This window comes from Cervus elaphus, chromosome 19 (genome assembly GCF_910594005.1).
Source record: "Cervus elaphus chromosome 19, mCerEla1.1, whole genome shotgun sequence".
NCBI lineage: Eukaryota > Metazoa > Chordata > Mammalia > Artiodactyla > Cervidae > Cervus > Cervus elaphus.
In genome coordinates this window covers 86,293,168-86,314,413 of record NC_057833.1, presented here as the reverse complement: position 1 = coordinate 86,314,413, position 21,246 = coordinate 86,293,168, and the positions used below count along the sequence as shown (strand labels likewise).

At 41.4% G+C, this 21,246-nt stretch overlaps 1 protein-coding gene across 10 annotated transcripts in view; it reads left to right on the top strand.

Annotated features, from left to right (window-relative positions):
* DZIP1L (DAZ interacting zinc finger protein 1 like) overlaps positions 1-21,246 on the top strand; it is a 60,221-nt gene that overhangs the window by 24,743 nt on the left and 14,232 nt on the right. For 9 of the 10 annotated variants that reach the window (XR_006335280.1, XM_043874297.1, XM_043874292.1 and 6 more), the window contains 6 exons: positions 3,124-3,245; positions 3,881-4,042; positions 8,626-8,754; positions 16,989-17,051; positions 18,417-18,557; positions 20,991-21,021. Coding sequence is in view for 9 of the 10 variants with exons in the window: in XM_043874297.1 (XP_043730232.1) it covers positions 3,124-3,245; positions 3,881-4,042; positions 8,626-8,754; positions 16,989-17,051; positions 18,417-18,557; positions 20,991-21,021 (648 nt within the window). In the remaining variant the exon portion in view is untranslated. The remainder of the gene's footprint in view (positions 1-3,123; positions 3,246-3,880; positions 4,043-8,625; positions 8,755-16,988; positions 17,052-18,416; positions 18,558-20,990; positions 21,022-21,246) is intronic. The other variant, XM_043874298.1, reaches the window with a different exon arrangement.

Here is a 21,246-nt window from a genome sequence, read left to right as displayed (position 1 = left end):
CACAGGGGATTAGGGACGTTTCTGGCCACATGTTTAGAGAAAAAGGGCTGGGGGTCAGACAGGTAGGTTCCAGTCTTCACTCTGTCCCCTTCTGTTATGTGGCCATGGTTAGGGTGGTTTCCCTCCCTGAGTCTCAGCGTCCTTGGCCGTGACTGGGGCAGTTAGACACAGTGACTTAGACGGGCCCTTACCTCCCAGCCTCTTCTGAGAATTGGTGTTGACTATGAGTAAGCCTAACTGGGCCTAAGGAGCAGTCAGACCGGTTCTTTGACTTTTTAATGTACATGAATTCATTATGATTTAATCACTGTAATTTTACTGTTTCAAATTCTAAAACAAGTAGCAAGGCTATATGTTTTCCTCTTTAAGGGATTTTTTGAGGTTCAAGAAGAATTAGCTGTTAATGCAAATATATTATAAAATGTAATATAAATTAAATACAAAATCTCATTGAAAAAAACATTTTTCCCTTTATTTTAATTTCCTTTTGAAAGAACAGACAGAGTTTTAAAATAGCACTATTCACCTAGTTACTATGCATTTATTATATATCTGATTCTTCTTGGTTCTACATTGGAGGCAACTAAAGAAAATATATTTTTATTTATTAAATACTTTTTTTCTGGAAAAAAAATATGTTTTTGAAGAGATTGTTGTACACTCATTTTCATAGGAGCATTATTCACAGTAACTAAAGGTATAGAAGCAACCTAAATGTCCACTGACAGATGAATGAATAAGCAAAATGTGATATGTATATATATATATAGAGAGAGAGAAAGACGGGGTGGGTGGGGGAGAGAGAAAGAGAGAGAGAGAGCTATAAAGAAATATTTTTCAACCTTAAAAAGAAAGGTCATTCTGCAATTTGCTACAATAGGTTATTTTGCTAAGTGAACTGTCAGTTAAAAAAGGACAGATACCATATGATTCACTTACATGAGGTACAAAGAATAGCAAAATGCATAGAAACAGAAAGTTGCTAGGGGCTGGAGGAAGAGGGGATGGGAAGTTAGTGTTTAGTGAGGACAGAGATTCTGTTTTACAAGATCAAGAATGTCCTGAAGATGGGTAGTGGTGATGGTTGAACAACATTATGAATGTATTTAACCCTACCGAACTGTACATTTAAAAATGGCTAAGATGGTAAATTTTATGTTAGGTATATTTATCACAGTAAAAAATTGGAAAATACATGCCTTTGATATAGAAAATTTAAATGCAGAAAGGTAGAAAAGAGAAAATAAAAACCATGGATGATATCATCTGCAGCTAATATGTTGGTGTGTCCATGGTCATTATTTTTTGTGTATGAATATTATCATATAGGATGCAGTTTTGATACTGCTTATTTTCAATTAAGAATATATCATATTTTCCAAAGTCATTAAATCATCTTTGAAAACATGGTTTTTAATGGCTGAATAGTATTTCATCATGTGCTGATCATAATTTATTTCACAACTGAATTATTTCTTAATTTATTTGGATAACTAAAACATTCCCCAGTTATAAATCTCATGGTGGTAACATTCTTGTGCATAAATCCTTGTGCATGTTCCTTATTACTTCCTTAATGTACAGTGCTGGGAAAATATGGAGACGAAAAATATATTCTTAAGTAAATCCCATGGACAGAGGAGCCTGGCAGGCTACAGTCCTTGGGGTCACAAAAGAGTTGGACGTGACTTAGCAACTAAAACAACAACAATGAAGACAACTTTGGCTGTATTAGTGTTCATTAATTTATTATCAGGCAGCTGACTTCTCAGATACTGCAGTTCTCCCATTCCAGACTCACCTCAGATCACTTTATTTTTATTTTATTACTTTATGTTTTTGGCAGTGCTGCATAGCATGCCGAATCTTAGTTCTCTGACCAGGGTTTGAACCTGTGCCCCTGGCAGTAGAATCTTAACCCTGAATCTTAATCACTGGATTTCCAGGGAAGTCCCTCAAATCACTTTATTAATCCAAATTAATTTTCACTGCATCTAAAAGTTGCTTGTTTCTAAAAAGCCCCATTTGAGAAAAGCCATATATCTTTTCAAAAAAAAGCTTGAAGTTTTAATAAAAGTACCATCTAATAATCCCTAAATGTACTTTGAAAAGTAACAGATGTTCAAGTACAATTGGTGTCTTTTTCAATAACCTTTAATTCTTAGTTTATCAGTAGGTGGTTTAGTTAGAATATTCTTCTATAATTCAAGTTTTCTTCATAGTGCACAGTTCCTTTTTTTTATTTGAAATTTATTTATTTATTTTTATTTGAAATTTAAAACTACATATTTAAACTGTACTACATTACTGAAAAGAATGAAATTAAAACTAGAATTCTTATCATTACTTTAAATTCCCCTCTTCGTATTAATAATCAGTGTGTTCATACTGTTTGGTATCCTGATTCTGTTACTCTACAAGTTTTGCATTCATATTTCCCATTTGTAAGTACTGTCAAAATAGTTATTTTAGGGACTTCCTTGGTGGTCCAGTGGTTAAGACTCCAAGCTCCCAATACAAGGGGCCCAGATTTGATTCCTGGTCAGGGAACTAGATCCCACACACTGCAACCAAAGATCTGGTACAGCCAAATAAATAAACAAAAATAAATACATATTTACAAAATAGTTATTTTAAATAACTATAGTTCACATGTATCGAGCTGTCTGCCAGGTGCTACACTAGGCACTTTGCATTATCACATTTCATCCTCACAATGACCCTCTGGGTTCAGTTCAGTTCAGTTCAGTTGCTCATTCATGTCCAACTCTTTGCAACCACATGGACTGTAGCATGTCAGGCTTCCCTGTCCATCACCAATTCCCAGAGCTTGCTCAAACTCATATCCATCAAGTTGGTGATGCCATCCAACCATCTTATCCTCTGTCGTCCCCTTCTCCTCCTGCCGTCTCCTCATGCCCCTCTGGGTTAGGTGCTGTTATTGCTTCCATTTTCCACTTTGGAGAAACAGAGGGTCAGGGAGGTTACGTCATTTGCCCAGAGGCAGTGTACAATGTAAGTGGCAAAGCTGGTCTCAGACTGAGGTGGGACTGCACACAAGAACTGTACGCACCAGTGACTCTGACTCATGCTGGTCACCCTTGCTTTGCGTGGATCCCACAGGAAAGCAGAGGAAGCAGGAGCAGCCAGTGGAGGAGGTGTTAGAAGAGCTACGGGCCAAACTGAAGTGGACCCAAGGGGAGCTGGAAGCCCAGAGGGAGGCGGAGAGGCAGCGGCAGCTCCAGGTGGGCGTGAAGGAGAAATGGCAGGGGATTCGGTCATGGACTGGCCAGGAGACCCGTAATGTGCTCAGATCCCAGAGTCGACATTCTGGCTGTTTCCTAGAGCTGAGACTCAGGGCTAGGATGGTGTCTTCCTGGATGTGCCAAGTGGTTTTACGTAGTCTGGGAAGGAAAATTCAGTTATTTGACCAGAACTGTGTGGCCAAAAGAGAGCTACAGCTGCCTGTGTTCGCACCCCCTGAGGGCATTTGAACCTGAATTTTAACTTCTTACAATATACTGTTAGCTTTTGGAGGACAAAGACTGGGTAAACTCCAGAAGGCAGCTCAGAGGAGGTATTCAGTAAATATTTGTAGAATGAAAATACATACACTTGCGTCACACCTTCCGTCATTTATTCTTTCATCACTCCTTGCCAGGCATCATGAAGAATATAAAGACAGAAGAGATGGGATCCCCATCCTTTACAGTTCAGATAAGACTAATTCCACTCCCAGTCCAAACACTGGGGACTGGGGGATAAATGTTATTTGGGTCTCCATAGTGACTTGCACAGAAAAGGGGCCCTGGCAGTTTCTTGGTAAATATTTGTCATAGCGTGGAATTAATGATTCTCTTGTTCTTGCTTTTCTTTGTAGGAAGCAGAGATCATTCGCCAGAGGGAAGCAGAAGCTAAGAAAGAATTTGATGAATGGAAAGAAAAAGAGCAGGCCAAGCTATATGGGGAAATAGACAAGCTCAAAAAATTATTTTGGGATGAATTTAAAAGTGTTGCCAACCAGAACTCTACCTTAGAGGAGGTACCCAACCTAAAAGACTTCTCAGAGTTCTTTAGCTGAAAACCTTATTTGTTCACAAAATTTATTTCTTTGTACTAGTTCTATGAGTTCAGACACAAGAGGGCAGTGGCTGGTAACCCCTGCTCCATCACATATTGACTGTGTGATCTTGGGCGTGTTACTTAACCTTCTTTTGCCTCAGTTTCCTTTCTGTAGGATAGGTTTCTGAAAGGGTTAAATTAGCACACCGACAATACCTAACATTATCTGGCATATATTATAGTAAGAGCTCCAGAGATGTTATGCTTATTTTTGCAAAGGGCTTCACTGGACAAGAAATGAGGCAAAATGTAAATGGATGCATTTTTCTTCTAACAAGTATTTGCTGAGCACTCCTTACAAGCAGGCACTCTATTGGGGCCTGTGGAATCACAGAGTAACTAATATTTACTGAAACATTTCCAGCCCCTGTACAGAGTTCTTTATATACACTAGCTTTTAATTCTCATAACAACCAAACAACTAATATTCTAAAGGTAGGCATGTCGTTAGTTTGTTAATTTCTTAAAAAAAATTATTTATTTGATAAATATTTAATATAAATATTTATTTATTAAGATTTATCAGATCTTAGTTGCAGCACCGAGAGATCTTTTGTTGTGGTGCAGATTCTCTAGTTGCAGCATGCAGGCTTAGTTGCTCTGCAGCCTATGGGATCTTAGTTCCCCAACCAGGGATCGAATCTGTGTACCCTGCATTGCAAGGTGGATTCTTAACCACTGAACTACCAGGGAAGTCCCTAAGTTCACTTTTAAAAATATTTAACAAATTTGTTTATTTTTGGCTGTGCTGAGCTTTCTCTAGTTGTGGCGAGCAGGGGCTACTCTTAGTTGCCATGTGCAGGCTTCTCATCGTGGAGGTTTCTCTTGTGGAGCACGCGCTCTAGGGCATGCGAGCTTCAGTAGCTTGGGCACACAGGTTCAGTAGTTGTGATGCAGGGGCTTAGTTGTTCCTCGACATGTGGAATCTTCCTGGACCAGGGACTGAACTCATGTCCCCTGCACTGGCAGTGGATTCTTATCCACTGTACCACCAGGGAAATCCTCCCTAATTTATTTTTTAAAGGAATTCCCTGGTGGTCCAGTGGTTAAGGCTTCCATTGTACAGAGTGCATGTTTGATCCCTGATTGGGTATCTTACAGGCCGCACAGTGAGTCCAAAAGGTAAAAAATAAAATAAAATGCTTTTTTTTTTTTTTTTTTAAAAAGCTATTATCATTCCTCCTTTTCAAGCAAAGACATTGAGGCCACATAACATGCCCAAGGTCACACGGCTGTTTTAAGATGTAGACCTGGGATTTAAACCCAGCTCCTTAAAAGCCCCTGCTCCACTACTGGATATGTTATCAAATTTATTCACGAAAAACTTATTAAAATTATCCCTGGACTGTATCTTCCCACATAAACCTGTGTAACTAAACCTGTATCAGGGAAACGTTTTGAAAGTATTTTCAGAATGTTGTTGTGTTTTAGTCACTCAGTCATGTCTGACTCTGGGATCCCATGGAGCCTGCCAGGCTCCTCTGTCATGGAATTTCCCAGGCAAGAATACTGGAGTGGGTTACCACTTCCTTCTCCAAGGGATCTTCCTGACCCGGAGATCAAACGCTTCTCCTGAGTCTCCTGCATAGCAGGCAGATTCTTTACCGCTGAGTCACTGGGGGAGCTGTACAGGGAAAAGATTTGAGCAGAAGTATTTTCAGAATGTATTCAGCTGTTATTGGTTCTCTGAACAGCAAGGAATATCTTTTCTTATTTTTGAAAATGAATTATCTAATAGTGTTTCTCACGATCATTCTACATTTTGCCTAAAGAAACACCTAGGCAGTTTTTCCATAAGGGGATTGTTGTAGGATATGGAGGGAGCCTTGAGGGATCCATCATCTCAGTCTGAGATGGAAAACCAAGGATGGAGGGTGGTGGTGTTGAAACGAGAGGTAGGGGTGTGTGTGTGTGTGTGTGTGTGTGTGTGTGTGTGTGTGTGTGTGTGTGTGTGTGTGTGTGTGTGTGTGTGTGTGTGTGTGTGTGTGTGTGTGTGTGTGTGTGTGTGTAGGGACTTGAGCCCTCCCATCCTAAATGTAGGGGTGTGTGTGTGTGTGTGTGTGTGTGTGTGTGTGTGTGTGTGTGTGTGTGTGTAGGGACTTGAGCCCTCCCATCCTAAATGTAGGGGTGTGTGTGTGTGTGTGTGTGTGTGTGTGTGTGTGTGTGTGTGTAGGGACTTGAGCCCTCCCATCCTAGGGGTGTGTGTGTGTGTGTGTGTGTGTGTGTGTGTGTGTGTGTGTGTGTGTAGGGACTTGAGCCCTCCCATCCTAAATGTAGGGGTGTGTGTGTGTGTGTGTGTGTGTGTGTGTGTGTAGGGACTTGAGCCCTCCCATCCTAAATGTTCCCCTGGCGTGGACAGGGGTGGTTTATGGAAGACAAGATGCTGCTCCAACATGTGGTCATGGTCCTGACCCCAGCTCCACACTCATCATCTCTGAGCTCATCTGAACCTCTGACTCCCATGCTTCCCCTGACATTGCTCGCTGACTAGACCCGTTCTGTAAATAGGTACTGATTTAAATTTGGAGTTGTTGTTCATAAACCACGTCCTCAAAAATCAAAGGTTACATCTGTTAGGAAATTCTGAGTTGTGGTAAATAAGGACATAATTCTTCCTACCATCCATGGTTTCCTTTTAACCAGGATTGCATCGTCTTAAACTGGAACATCCATTTTTTTGTCTTCCCCCATAGGATGACTTCTGTTGAATTTTTGTGTTTGTGTGTCTCCCCTCATCTCCTCTCACCTGACATTTTATTATTTTAATTTTATTAAAGTATAGGAACCAAACTGGATACAAAATTCTCAGTGTACTTGGATAATTATTTTGTTGGTTCACTTTTAAAAAATTCTGGGAGTGGGGGAAACAGGTAAGATTCCGTTTAGAATGATCGTGTAAAACACTGTAAGGCTACTTTCAAAGCACAAGAGAATATGTTAGGAGGGCCAGTGAGAGTTCAGTGCATTTTGAAAATATTTGTTCTCATAACTTTGTCCCTGATAGAGAAGTCAGAGAGCTTGCTTTGGCTAAATCATCTCACTAAAGAGAGAACTTTAGATTAGACGTAGGGTAAGTCCAGCTGCCAAAGGAGGCCCCAGTTGAAAGGAAAGCACCGTGACGGTTTGTGACACCAAGAAAGCAGCCCTCTGGTGTGTCATAAGCAGCAGTGAAGACAGAAGTGACACATTGGAGGCTGAAAGTTGTGCATACATCTGATAAAGCATTTGACGCTACAAAAATATTCAAGGGGTTTAGAAATGGTTTTCTCAGGTGGCGCCAGTGGTAAAGAGTCCACCTGCTGATGCAGGACACAGGAGACATAGGTTTGATCCCTGGTTGGAGAACATCCCCTGGAGAAGGAAATGGCAAGCCACTCCAGTATTCTTGCCTGGGAAATCCCATGAACAGAGGAGCCTGGTGGGCTACAGTCCCAAAAGAGTCTCAAAAGAATCAGACATGACTGAGAATGCACTACTGTATTTTGTATGAGAAATGGTTAACATTTGGACCCATTATTGCTTTAGCAGAAGAGTTAAAGATAATAAGAATGTGAAGTTAAACTCAGGGGCTTAACAGTTCTCTGAAGCTATAATAGGGTGTATGAGTTTTATATAGTAATAGAGATGTAGGTAATTGCTTTTGTCACTACAGTAGTGATATATTTAAAAATATAACCATGGGGAAGAGGTGGAAAGGTATCTTCTCTTTGATCCACTTTTCCTTACCTTTTTCTTCATATTAGCTCAGGAACTGTTAGCTCAGGAAGCACTCGCTAGGCACTGGTGACGTGACTCCAAGCTGTGAAAAGCCAGGCCTCCTTGGAGACAGCCAAGATTCTTTTCTTTGTTGGAAGAGGAGCAGGATTTCTCAGGGAGTGGTCTGGAATGCCAGAGATCCTCCTCAAGGCTCTGAGTCTGATTCTCTTTATCCTACTCGAGACTGAGGAAGAAATGGGAAAGCTGTCAGACAAGTTTTGGGCTTGAAGTTCAGCAGAATTTCAGTGCAATGGAAATGACACTCTTGAATGTGTTCTTCCATGGGATTTTCTTCTCCTGTGCAAGAGCTGAGCTTTCAGGAGAACCGTAGTGAAGGAGAGTGTGGACTTGTGGGAACATTTGCAGGCATGCAGATACCCAGTAATTTCAGTTCAGTTCAGTTCAGTCGCTCAGTCGTGTCCGACTCTGCGACCCCGTGAACCGCAGCACGCCAGGCCTCCCTGTCCATCACCAACTCCCGGAGTCCACCCAAACCCATGTCCATTGAGTTGGTGATGCCATCCAACCATCTCATCCTCTGTCGTCCCCTTCTCCTCCTGCCCTCAATCTTTCCCAGCATCAGGGTATTTTCCAATGAGTCAGCTCTTCGCATCAGGTGGCGAAAGTAAGTTCAAATTGGGGCTTTGTAGTTGGGGTAAGTATGCCCTTCTGACACCGTTCAGGGTATAAAAGACAATGTCACAATTAGATCTTCATCTGAATGAAACTATACTTTGGCCTTTTCAGAAGCTGCAGGCACTGCAGTCCCACAGTGTGATGAAGTCCAACCTGGGGTCCCTGCGGGATGAGGAGCCCGAGGAGCGACTCAGGCAGGCTCAGGAGCTCTGGGCTCTGAAGGAGAAGATGGAAATGCAGGTGAGCCAAGGTCCCATGCTTTCTTCCTGAACCAGGCAAGAAATGTGCTGTCTCCCAGCAGAGTTTCTTCTTTTCACTCTGGTTTTAGGGAGGTTGCTGTTTTTCAGTCCCTTAGTCGTGTCTGACTCTTTGTGACCCCATGGACTGCAGCATGCCAGACTTCCCTGTCCTTCATCTCACGGAGTTTGCTCAAACTCATGTCCATTGAGTTGGTGATGCCATCCAACCATCTCATCCTTTGTTGCCCCCTTCTCCTCCTTTCCCAACATGAGGGTCTTTTCCAGTGAGTCAGCTCTTTGCATCAGGTGGCCAGAGTATTGGAGCTTCTACTTCAGCATTAGTCCTTCCGATGAGTATTCAGGATTGATTTCTTTTAAGATTGACTTGTTTGATCTTCTTGCAGCCCAAGGGACTCTCAAGAGTCTTCTCCAACACCACAGTTCAGAAGCATCAGTTCTTCAGTGCTCAGCCTTCTTTATGGTCCAACTCTCACATCCATACACTGACTATTGGAAAAACCGTAGCTTTGACTATTTGGACCTTTGTTGGCAAAGTGATTTAGGGAGACGGAAAGACATCACAGTTCTATCATTTCAGACCTTGTGCCAATTAATGAACGCATAGAGTAGGGTTCTTAGGGTTCTCAGATGTGGCTGGTGACATTCAAGTGTGCAGTGTCAGATTTGCCAGGGAGTTTTTTGAAAATACATTCAGCTGTGTATCTTACTGGACACCCTTGCCCTCACTTTGAGTCCAACCCAGTTGAAAACTCTTCTTGAAAGTGTGGCAGTCTCCTGGCTTTGAAGATATTTGCATGGATCTAATAGTATGATCGGAGAAGGCAATGGCAACCCACTCCAGTGTTCTTGCCTGGAAAATCCCATGGATGAAGGAACCTGGTGGGCTGCAGTCCATGGGATCGCTGAGTCAGACACGACTAAGTGACTTCACTTTCACTTTTCACTTTCATGCATTGGAGAAGGAAATGGCAACCCACTCCAGTGTTCTTGCCTGGAGAATCCCAGGGACGGGGGAGCCTGGCGGGCTGCCATCTATGGGGTCGCACAGAGTCGGACACGACTGAAGTGACTTAGCATACATAGCAATGGTGTGATGGTAAATATTTAACAACCAGTTGACTGGAACTAAAAAAGCTTTGATTTGCAGCATTTGTCATTTTCTGTGGTAAAATATTCCCACTATGGTTGATTTGACTCTGCCAACGTGAGGTCACTGGAGATGGAACTGGGAAGACTTAGGCACAGTCTGCTGTCACTGGCTGGGAGGAGGTGGCCTGGCTTCCATTGGCTGAAACTTAAATCAGTCCAGTTATATATGGTCCATCTCACTGATAATTCCATAGCAAGGAAGGGCAATTGACACTGTTATTGAATCATATTGTCCTGCTTCTTCTCTCCAAGACCATTAAGAAAGAGCTTAATGTTTAACTAACAGCAGTAAAGTGTTTCCACTGCTTGATGTTTCACAAATTTCAAATTTAAAAAGCCATTCTTTTTCTGTGAACTTTATTCACACGCTATTTATCTGTTGATTCCCTTACCAATTTGTGTGTTTGTATAACGTATGGAAATTAACACAGTTCTTTGTTGCTCTTGTGGCTATTTTCCCCAGTTTCCTGTTGTCCTTAAACTTTATTGTGGTTTTGACTATGCAAAATTAATAATGTTTATGTGGCCAAAATTATCAAATTATCAGTCTTTTTTGTTTATAGCCACTTTGAGATCTAAAAAGAAAATATTCCTGGGAATTCCCTGGTGGTCCAGTGGTTAACACTCCATACTTCCACTGTCAGGGGCCCAGGTTTGATCCCTGGTTGGGGAACTAAGATCCTATGAGCTGTGCAGTGGGGCAAAAAAAAAAAAATGCTCTCTTTTCTTTTTTTTAGTTTGCTCATCCATTCATTCATTCACATATGTCACCTCATTGAGGTACGATTGACATGGAAAAAGCTGTGCATATTTAATGTCTATAACTCATTGAGTTTGGGGGTAAATGTAGCCATATTTTGCTACTGTGAATAATGCTGCAGTGAACAGGGGAGTGTGGGTATCTCTTTGAGATCCTGATTTCAATTCCTTTGAATCAGTATTGAGAAGTGGGATCACTGGATTATTTGGTAGTTCTATTTTTAATTTTTTTAATAAGAGAAAACCAAACAAGTTTATTAACGGGTATACCTCATGGATACATGGGGAGATTCATTGGGGAAAATGAGTAAATCTCTTGGTTTTTAACTTTTTTGAGGAGCCTCCATACTGTTTTTCTATAATGACTATGCCAACTTACATTTTCACCAACACGGTAAAACATTTCCCTTTCTCCATGTCTTTGCCATTTGTTATCTTTTGTTACTTTTAAAAATATATATCTGTTGACACTTTGAAGGTCTTCTTTGGAGAAATGTGTAGTTAGGCTCTTTGTCCACTTTTAAATTGGGTTATTTGTTTTTTTGCTATTAAGTCGTATGAGTTCTTTATGTTTTAGAGATGAACTCCTTATGAGTTACATGGTTTGCAAATATTTTCTCCCATTTAAAAAAAAAAATTATTTATTTATTTATTTTTTCTCCCATTTTTTAAGTCATCTTTTCATCTGTTGATGGTTTCCTTTACTATGTAGAAACTTTAGTTTGATAAAGTCCTGTTTGTTTATTTTTGTTTTTGTTGCCTGTGCCTTTGGTATCACATCCAAAAAATATCATTGATAAGATCAATGTCCCTCTTTTATTCTAGGAGTTTTAGAGTTTCAGATCTTACATTTAAGTCTATAATCCATTTTGAGTTGATTTTTGTGCATGGTATAAGGTATTGGTCCAATTTCATTCTTTTGCATGTTGATATCCATTTTTTCCAATACCATTTACTGAGGAGACAATCCTCTCTCTATTTTGTATCTTGGGTGCCATTGTCAAAGATTTGTTGACCATACATATGTGGGTTTAATTTTGGGTTTCGTCTCTGTTCCATTGGTCTATGTGTCTATTTTTATACTACTACCATACTGATAAATTCTATAGCTCTATAGAAATGATGCCTCTAGTTTTGTCTTGCTCAAGATTGCTTTGGCTATGTGGTTTCACATGAATTTTAGGGTTGAATGGGTATGTTAAGATTGTATGGATATTTTAACAATATTCTTCCAATCCATGAGCATGAAATATCTCTGTTTATTTGTCTTCTACAATTTATTTCATTGATGTTTTAGAATTTTCAGTGTACTTATAGATCTTTCACCATCATGGGTAAATTTATTCCTAAGTATTTAATTAATTTTGATGCTACTGTAAATGGGACAGTTATCTTAATTCCTTTTTTGGATAGTTTGTCTTTAGTGTAGAGAAATGCAGCTGCCTTTTGCATGCTGATTTTACTGAATTTGTTTATCCTAACAGTTTTTTTTTTTTTTGGTGCAGTCATTACGAATTTCTATTTATAAGGTCATCTCATCTGCAAACAGATAATTTTACTCCTTCCTTCCCAATGTGGATGCCTTTTATCTCTTTTTTCTTTTCTTTTTTTTTTGTCTCAGTGCTCTGGCTAGGACTTCCATACTATGTTAATAAGAATGGTGAGAGTGAGCATCTTGTCTTGTTCCTGATATTGGAGGAAAAATGTTTAGCTTTTCACTATTGAGTATGATGTTACTTCTGGGCTTGTATATGGCCTTTATTATGTTGAGGTACATTTCTTCTATACCCACTTTGATGGCAGTTTTTATCATAAAAGGATGTTGACTTTTGTCCAATGATTCCTCTATATCTATTGAAATGATCATGTAATTTTATCCTTCATTTTGTTTACATACTGTATCACATACATCAATTAGTGTATGTTGAACCATTTTTATATCCTGGGATGAATCCTACTTGTTCATGTTGTATGGTTTTTTTACTGTGCTGTTAGATTTGGTTTGCTTGTATTTTGTAGAGTATTTTTGTATCTATGTTCATTAAGGATATTGGCCTGTAATAATTTTTATAGTGTCCTTGTCTGGCATTTGACAAGAGTAGAAATGACCTCATAAAATGTGTTTGAAAGTGTTTCTTCCTCTTCAATTTTGGGGAAGAATTTGCATTAGTTCTTTAAATGTTTGGTAGAATTCACCATTGAAGCCATCAGTTTCAGCATTTTCTTTGTTGGGAGATTTTTGATTGTTGATTCAATCTCCTAGCTCATTATTGGTCTGTTCAGATTTTCTTTTTTTTTTTTTTTTTTATGATTTAGCCTTGGTTGATTGTGTGTTTCTAGCAACTTGTCTATTTTTCTAGACTGTCCAACTTATTAGTAATTGTTTATAGAAGTCTCTTGTAATCCTGTGCATTTCTATAATATCAGTCGTAATGTCTCCTCTTTCATTTCTGGTTTTATGTTTGAGAGTTTTCTTTTTTTCTTAATCTAGCTAAGGATTTGTTAATTTTGTTTATATTTTCAAAGACCTAACTCTTACTTTTGTTGACCTTTTTTGTTGTTTTTCTATTCTCAATTTCATTTACATCTGATATAATCTTTATTATTTTCTGCCAGCTTTAGGTTAGTCTGTGCTTCTTTCTCTTGAGGTATAACATTAGAATGTTTATATGAGATCTTTCTTTTTTATTAATGGAAAAGTTCATGACTATAAACTTCTCTGTTAGAACTGCTTTTCCTGCATCCTAGAAATTTTGGTATGTTGTGTTTCCGTTTTTGTTTGTCACAAGTTATTTTTTGGTTTCTCTTTTGGTTTCTTCTTTGTTTAAGAATGTCTTGTTTAATATCTACACATTTGTGTAGATCACACAAGAAACAATTTCCTTGTCTCTCTCCTATTATACATTTCTAGTTTCATAACTGTGTGGTTGGAAAAGATTAACTTGATATGATTTCAAGTTTAAATTGGCAGAATTTTGTTTTATGATCTCTCTTGGGGAATAGCTTTGGGCATTTGAGGAGAATGTGTATTCTACTACTTGGATAGAGTGTTCTATGTATGTCTGTTCAGTCCACTTGTTCTATAGTGTTGTTCAAGTCCGTTGTTTACTCATTGATTTTGTCTGGATGATATATCCATTGTTGAAAGTGGAGTATTGAAATCCCCTACTGTTACTGTATTACTGTCTGTGTCTGCCTTCATTTCTGTTAATATTTGCTTTATATATTTAGACGCTCGTATGTTGTGTGAATACATAGCCATCCCTCAGTATCCATCCATAGGAGACTGGTTCCAGGAACCTCTATAGATGCCAAAATTATCAGGTACTCAAGTCCCTTATATTTTGCATATAACTCACACACATCATTTTTAAATTCTTTACATAATTTATAAATTACTTATAATACCTAATTACAATGTAAATTCTATGTAACTTATTGTGACTACAACGTAAATGCTCTGTACATATTTGTTAGCATGAAGCAAATTCAAGTTTGCTTTTGGAACTTTCCAGAATTTTTTTCCAAATATTTTCAATCCACAGTTAATTGAATCCCTGGATGTGGAATACACAGATGTGGAATCCACTGATATGGAGGACTGACTGTATATTTACAATTTTATATCCTCCTGATTAACTGACTCCTTTAGCATTATATAATGACCTTCTTTGTCTCTTATAACAATTTTTGACTTAAAGTCCATTTTGTCTGCTATAAATACAGCTACTGTTCTCTTTTGTTTACCATTTGCAGAAATGTCTTCTCTCATCTCTTTGGTTTCAGCCTATATGTGTCCTTAAAGCTGTCTTTTGTAGGCAGCATATAGTTGGATCTTGCTTTTAAAATCCATTCAGCCACTTTAAATCTTTTGGTTGGAGAGTTTAGTCCATTTAAATTTAAAGTAATTGCCAATAAAAAAGGATTTGCTATTGGCCATTTTGTTGTTTCCAGACTGTCCTGTAGTTACTTTGTCCCTTTCTTTCTCTCTTGCTGTCTTTCTTTGTGAGTTGATGGCTGTGTGTGTGTGTGTGTGTGTGTGTGTGTGTGTGTGTGTGTATACTTTGATTCCTTTCTCTTTCTCTTTTGTTTATCTGCTACAGTTTTTTCTTTATAATTAGTATTTGTTGTTGTTGTTCAGTCACTAAGTCATGTCCAACTCTTTGCGACCCCATGAACTGCAGTATGCCAGGCTTCCCTGTCCTTCACTATCTCCCTGAATTTGCTCGAACTCATGTCCATTGAATCAGTGATGCCACCCAATCATCTCATCCTCTATAGCCCCCTTCTCCTCTTGCCCTCAGTCTTTCTTGGCATCAGGGTCTTTTTCAGTGAGTCAGCTCTTCACATTAGGTGGCCAAAGTATTGGAGCTTTAGCATCAGCATCAGTCCTTCCAATGAATATTCAGAGTTGAGTTCCTTTAGGATTGACTGGTTTGATCTTATTGCTGTCCAAGGGACTCTCAAGAATCTTCTCCAGTACCATAGTTTGAAAGCATCAGTTCTTTGGTGCTCAGCCTTCTTCAAGGTCCAGCTCTCACATCCATATGTGACTACTGAAAAAAATCATAGCTTTGACTATATGGACCTTTGTCAGCAAAGTGATGTCTCTGCTTTTTAATATACTATCTAGGTTTATCATAGCTATTCTTCCAAGGAGCAAGTGTCTTTTAATTTTGTGGCTACAGTCACCATTCATAGTGATTTTGGAGCCCAATAAAATGATATCTGTCACTATTTCCACTTTTCCCCATCTATTTGCCATGAAGTGATGGAATCGGATACCATTTTTGAATGTTGAGTTTTAAGCCAGCTTTTTCACTCTTCTCTTTCACCTTCATCAAGAGGCTCTTTAGTTCCTCTTTTGTTTTCTACCATTGAAGTGGTATCATCTGCATATCTGAAGTTATTGATATTTCTCCCAGCAATCTTGATTCCAGCTTGTGATTCATCCAACCTGGCATTTCACATGATGTACTCTGTATATAAGTTAAATAAGCAGGGTGACAATATACAGCCTTCACGTACTCCTTTCCCAATTTTGAACCAGCCTGTTGTTCCATGTCTGGTTCTAACTGTTGCTTCTTGCCCTGAATACAGGTTTCTCAGGAAGCAGGTAAAGTGGTATGGTATTCCCATCTCATTAACAATATTCCGCAGTTTCTTGTGATCCACATACCCAAAGGCTTTTAGCACAGTCAATCAAGCAGAAATAGATTTTTTTTGGAATTCCCTTGCTTTTTCTATGATCCAGCGTATATTGGCAATTTGATCTCTGGTTCCTCTGCCTTTTCTGAATCCAGCTTATACATCTGGAATTTCTCAGTTCATGTACTGCTGAAGCCTAGCTTGAAGGATTTTGAGCATAATCTTGCTGGCATATGAAATAAGTGCAACCGTATGGTAATTTGAACATTCTTTGGCATTGCCTTTCTTTGCGATTGAAATGAAAACTAACCTTTTCCAGTCATAAAATATCTTATAATTACAGCACTCTATTTTAAGCTGGAAACAACTTAACTTTGATTGCATACAAATAGCCTACACTTTTACTTCTCTTCCTCCACACCTTCTGGTGTCCACAAGCTAGCCAGTAGGATCTGAAGCTGGTGTTGAGATCTGTGTGCCAGCGCTGAAAACTGATTCAGCTATGTCGATTCCCTCAGTTCTGGTGGAGTGAGACAAAAGTGGGCCTCCTGGGCAGCATCCTTCAAGCCCTGGGCAGTCGGGTGCTCACTTGCACTCACTTTCCTTGTGGGAGAGATTGTGGGCTGAGGGGGTCTCTCTTAGCACTTAGTTGTGCTGTCTTGGGTGAAGGGTAACACAGGTAAGGTGAAACTATTCTTCCCCTCTTCAGTGTATCCACTCTTGGGTTTTTTCGCTTCATCAAGGTGCTAGGACCTCTAGCTGGATTCCCGAGCTCTCATAAAAGTATCCTAATCTGTGGGTATTTTGAGAACTGGAACCTACTAGTCCATCATCTTGTTGACATCTCTTACATTTTTTAAGATGAAATCTTTGGCCACCTAGAATTTGTTTTCATTTAAGATGTGAAATAAGGATACAAGTTCATATTGTTTTGCAGTCCAGGTTCAAGTAGTTAACTACTTGTTTGAACACCATTTGTCAATAATCCATCCTCCCCCCAGAGTAGATTCCATTTCCCCCTGCCCATCTTTGGGCTTTCTAGTCTTTTCACTGCTCTTTCTGCCTACTCTGTGAGTCAGTACATTTTAATTCTTTAAGCTTTGTACTATATTTTAATATCTAGAGGGGCCCATTCCATAAGCATTTAATCTGTTTCAGAAAGCAGAATGGAGGAGGAAAATGAAGGCACTGCAGGAAGAGCATGCAGCTCAGAAGAGAGAGGTAGGTCTCACCGGACTGTCTTGGGGAGCCTGGTTTCCCATGACTTCCTCTCATCCTTCAGCTCCCCATCCTTTGCCCCCTGCCTTGAACTGGTTGGCAGATATTTTGTTGCTGATACAGTTCCTCGTTGCTAAGCCCTGTCAATACACAGAGGGGCAGCTGCCCAGACGGCTGCTTCCCTGGCTGGAAGCAGGTGCCTCTAGGCCTTCTCTTCTGAATCCAGCACATCCTTTCTCCTTTCTTCATTGACCCCTTAAGGCTCTCTAAGTAGGGCTGTTCTTTAAAACTCAGAGAATTGCCTGGTCATTCAGTGTTTGGGCCCTCCTTTGAAACCCCACCCAGGAGAGATCCAGGTGGTTGTGGACCTCAGCGATAATTCAGGGGCAGCTCAAACGGAAGGGTTCAGACACTGAGACCAGTGGGGAGAGACCAGTGGTCCTCAGGACAGAGAAACCAGCTTCTATAAAAATGTCCCCGAGGATAAGGCAAGTGGAGGATGAAGCCAGTTAAGAAGAGCCCTAAGTTCTGCTTCAGAAAGCTCAGAAGGTAAAGGTGCTTAGATCTGAGTCTGGTGCATGATGGATGGCCCCCCACTCAAGTGGTTCCCATCTGATAAGTTTATCTTTAAAAAAAAATCTTTATGTATTTATTTTTTGGTTGTTCCATGCAGCTTGTGGGATCTTAGTTCCCTGACCAGGGATCAAACGCTTGGCCCCTGCATTGGGAGTGGAGCGTCTCAACCATTGGACCACCAAGGAAGTCCCTCATAGGTTTATCTTATTTGAAAAATTCAAAAATGGGAAATGCATTCAAGTTTATTCCAAAAAGCAGAAGAGCTGTATTAAGATACATGGAGTAAAGTCTCCCTTCTGCCCCATTTCCATCTACCCATCCCCGACACCCACCCCACAGGTGACCACTTTTAGTGCATTCTTGTATTCTTCTAGAGGTTCTTTATGCAGAAATAAGTGGTGTCATTTTCTCTCTGCTCTTAGATCAGAGGTAGCTTGTAACCACATTTCCTTCATCTTTGGTCTTCACCTAAAAGCACCCATTTGGTGATTTTTGAATGACCTCAGCTTACCTGACTGCCCTCCTGGGGGTGACACATCTGACAGATGGCCCTTGCCCTGACCCTAGGGGCCTGCACTCAGTTCTCACTTCTCCTCAGGTACCACTTAAAACGTCCTCGAATAGGAAGGGAGTGAGTCTTGCTGGAAAGCTACGTGCCCAGGTCTGGAAACCCTCCACCTACTTCAGGTGGAACTCCAGCCAGCGTTTGCCCACAGGTGCAGGCCCTTGCAGGCCCTGAGCCCCCAGAGGTCACTGCAGACAGGTGACTGACCAGCCACCATGTGCCGCCAGCTGCAGGAGCAGAACGAGAGGCTCCAGGCTACCCTGTCTCAGGCTCAGAGGAAAGCAGCCGCCCAGGCCCAGCGCCAGATCAGTGCCCTCCACGCCCAGCTCCAGGAGCAAGCCAGGCTCATCGCCTCCCAGGAGGAGATGGTAGGTGTGTCCCCCCTCCCAGCCGGGACCTGGAGCTGTAGACCCCGTCCCTGTGAGGATCTCCTTAGAGTCTCTTGGACTTGTTGGCTCCAGTCTCAATAGTTAGGGGCTCTGAGGAGAGGGAAGAGCCTCAGACTTGAGGGGCAGAAAGTGATGAGGATGTGGAAGACCTGACTGCTGTCCTTAGGGGTTGTGTTGGTGGGTTCCCAGTACCAGCAGAGACCGTGTGAATGCCAGCACCTGGTTGATACTTTGCTTATTCCTCCGTGTAAACCTCACTGCTGCCTTTCAAGGTAGACATTGCCTTCTCCCCAGCGTACTTTGACAGAGGATGAGACAGGCTGGAGAAGTTAAGCACCTCACTTGAGTCTACACAGTGCATGTTATAAATGATAGGGGTGAGAGTCAACCCTAGCCCAGGTAGGTGGAATACGAAACCTGTGCTCCTTTCACTGTGTTCTCAGACACCATTTATTAACTAATTCCTTTTTCATAAGTTAACAGCCTCTGAGGAGGTTGTTAGATAAGCTAGTATGACGAGAAGGCATCACTAAGCACCCTTCTTCTAAAACTCGCCCCTCTGACTCTTTGTCTGATGCGGATCATTCTCTGCTCAGCCCAGATGTAGCTCCCCTTTCTGAGCCCCAGGTCGGTGGAGACATGTGTCTGTCCCCAGCTGGGTCCTCCTCTGGCCTCAGGTCCTTGCCATGAACCACCCTCCCCATAGCTTTCCTGGGCGGAACACCCACTATCACTATCTAATCCACTGTTCCTATGCCTCTTGCTACTTGTGCCTTTCTGTTCTTCCAGCTGTCAACATATCTAACCCACTTCCTCGCTGCTTGTCTTTTTACTACTTCCCCTAACACATTTAGGTCTTCAAAGCTGTGGCTGCCTGGAGGTTTCCTCCTTTTGTTACCAGAATTCTTATTTATAGTTGTTTCAGTTAGGAACCCACTGGCTAAATATAACAGAATAGGTTAACGGGTGTTTATTTTTATTGTAACACCAAAAGAGGTCACACTTGATTTAGCAGCAACATTATGCCATTGGAATTCTAGACTGTTATTATTATTTTTTTTAATTGCCGTCTTTAGCATATTCCCTGGTGGCTCAGATGGTAAAGAATCTGCCTGCTATTTGAGAGACCCCAGTTTGATCTCTGGGTTAGGAAGATCCCCTGGAGAAGAGAATGGCAATCCACTCCAGTATTCTTGCCTGGAGAATCCCATGGACAGAGAAGCCTCATGGGCTATAGTCCATGGGGTTGCAAAGTGTCAGCGACTGAGTGACTAGCACTTTGATCATTTTCACTTTAGCCTACTGACTTATGCGTGACTCTGATAGTTGCAAAATGGCTGCCATAGCCCCAACCATCACAACCATATTCAATGGAAAAAGTTGATGAGAGGCTCTTCTCAAGGCTTCTGCTTATATTTTACTAGTCAAACCTCTGGAAACTATAGTTGTGAGGAAGGTTAGAAAAGAAATAATTAGCTTTATACTTTCTAGGATAGAGGTAAGCAAAGGAGGAATAGAAATGGACATTGGATGAATCATTCATCAGTAAGTAGTGAAAAACAACTCAAGCCTAAGCAGAAGGGGAGATTTGTCATAAGGTTAGATAAGGTCTCTCAGAAAGCTCAAGGCAGGGGAACAGCTAAGTCTAGGAATAAACTGAATCCAAAGACATGAAGTGTGGTCAAGTCATTGCTCTGTGATATGTCTCGGTTCCTTTTTCTGTAACTGTTTTGATTTTTCCTGTGAAGGTCAGCTTCTATTCCATGTCTGCCCCATGTGGCAAAACAAAGAAAATAAAAACTCAACCCAGTTAGCTGCCCAGAGCTCTTGACTCCATGTGTTACCAATCCAGAATTCTCTGCCCAAATCTGGACAGTCAGCTATGGCTGTGGTGTGGGGGTCACGTAGTCACAAGGGGCTGTCCTGTCTGCGACTATGTAAACCGAGGAAGAAGAGGCACTTCCTGGAGAAGAGGGGTTGAGCAGACAGTCAGTGACTGTTCACATCCTGCCCCCTCCCCCAGGGGGCATTCAGCTCAGAGGCCCACATCTCAGGAGCGGAGCCTCCCTGGTCCTGGCTGAGGTTACTTTTGTGCTTGTGCCCCTCTGCTTGCGTGGGGCTCCTGTGCTTCAGGCCACAGTCCCTCTCTGTAGAGGGGCCTTCTTGCCTCCCCACCGTGGGGAAACGGAGCATGGTGCCAACCTGACTGCCGCTGTTCAGTCTTGGTGCCATGCCCTCACATCTGCTCGGCAGGAGGTGTGTTGCGGGGCTGGGGCAGAGTATTCTGAGCTCCAGCTCCCAGTGGATGGCGTGGAAACACTGGCCGTCCCTTCTTCACAGAGCTAGGCAGCCCCACCGCTCACAGCAGAGCCCCCTGCTGGCTGTAACCTGCTTTGTTCCATGTCTTTGCAGATGCAGGCCATGTCTCTCCGGAAGGTGGAGGGTAAGTCTGCTGTCTCGGCCTCTCCTGTCTCCTGTCTCTGGTCCCCTCCCCTGTCTCTGCCATGCTACACCAGTCAATGTATAGGATGAGGATGGTGGCAGCTGCTCGGGGGCCTGTGGCGTCAGGCTCTCTGGCTGGACAAGGGAGGGTGAGAAGACGCTTGTTTCCAGGACAGACAGGGCTCCAGCCCAGTTCATGCTGAAGGCATTCTGTGCAGGTAGCAGG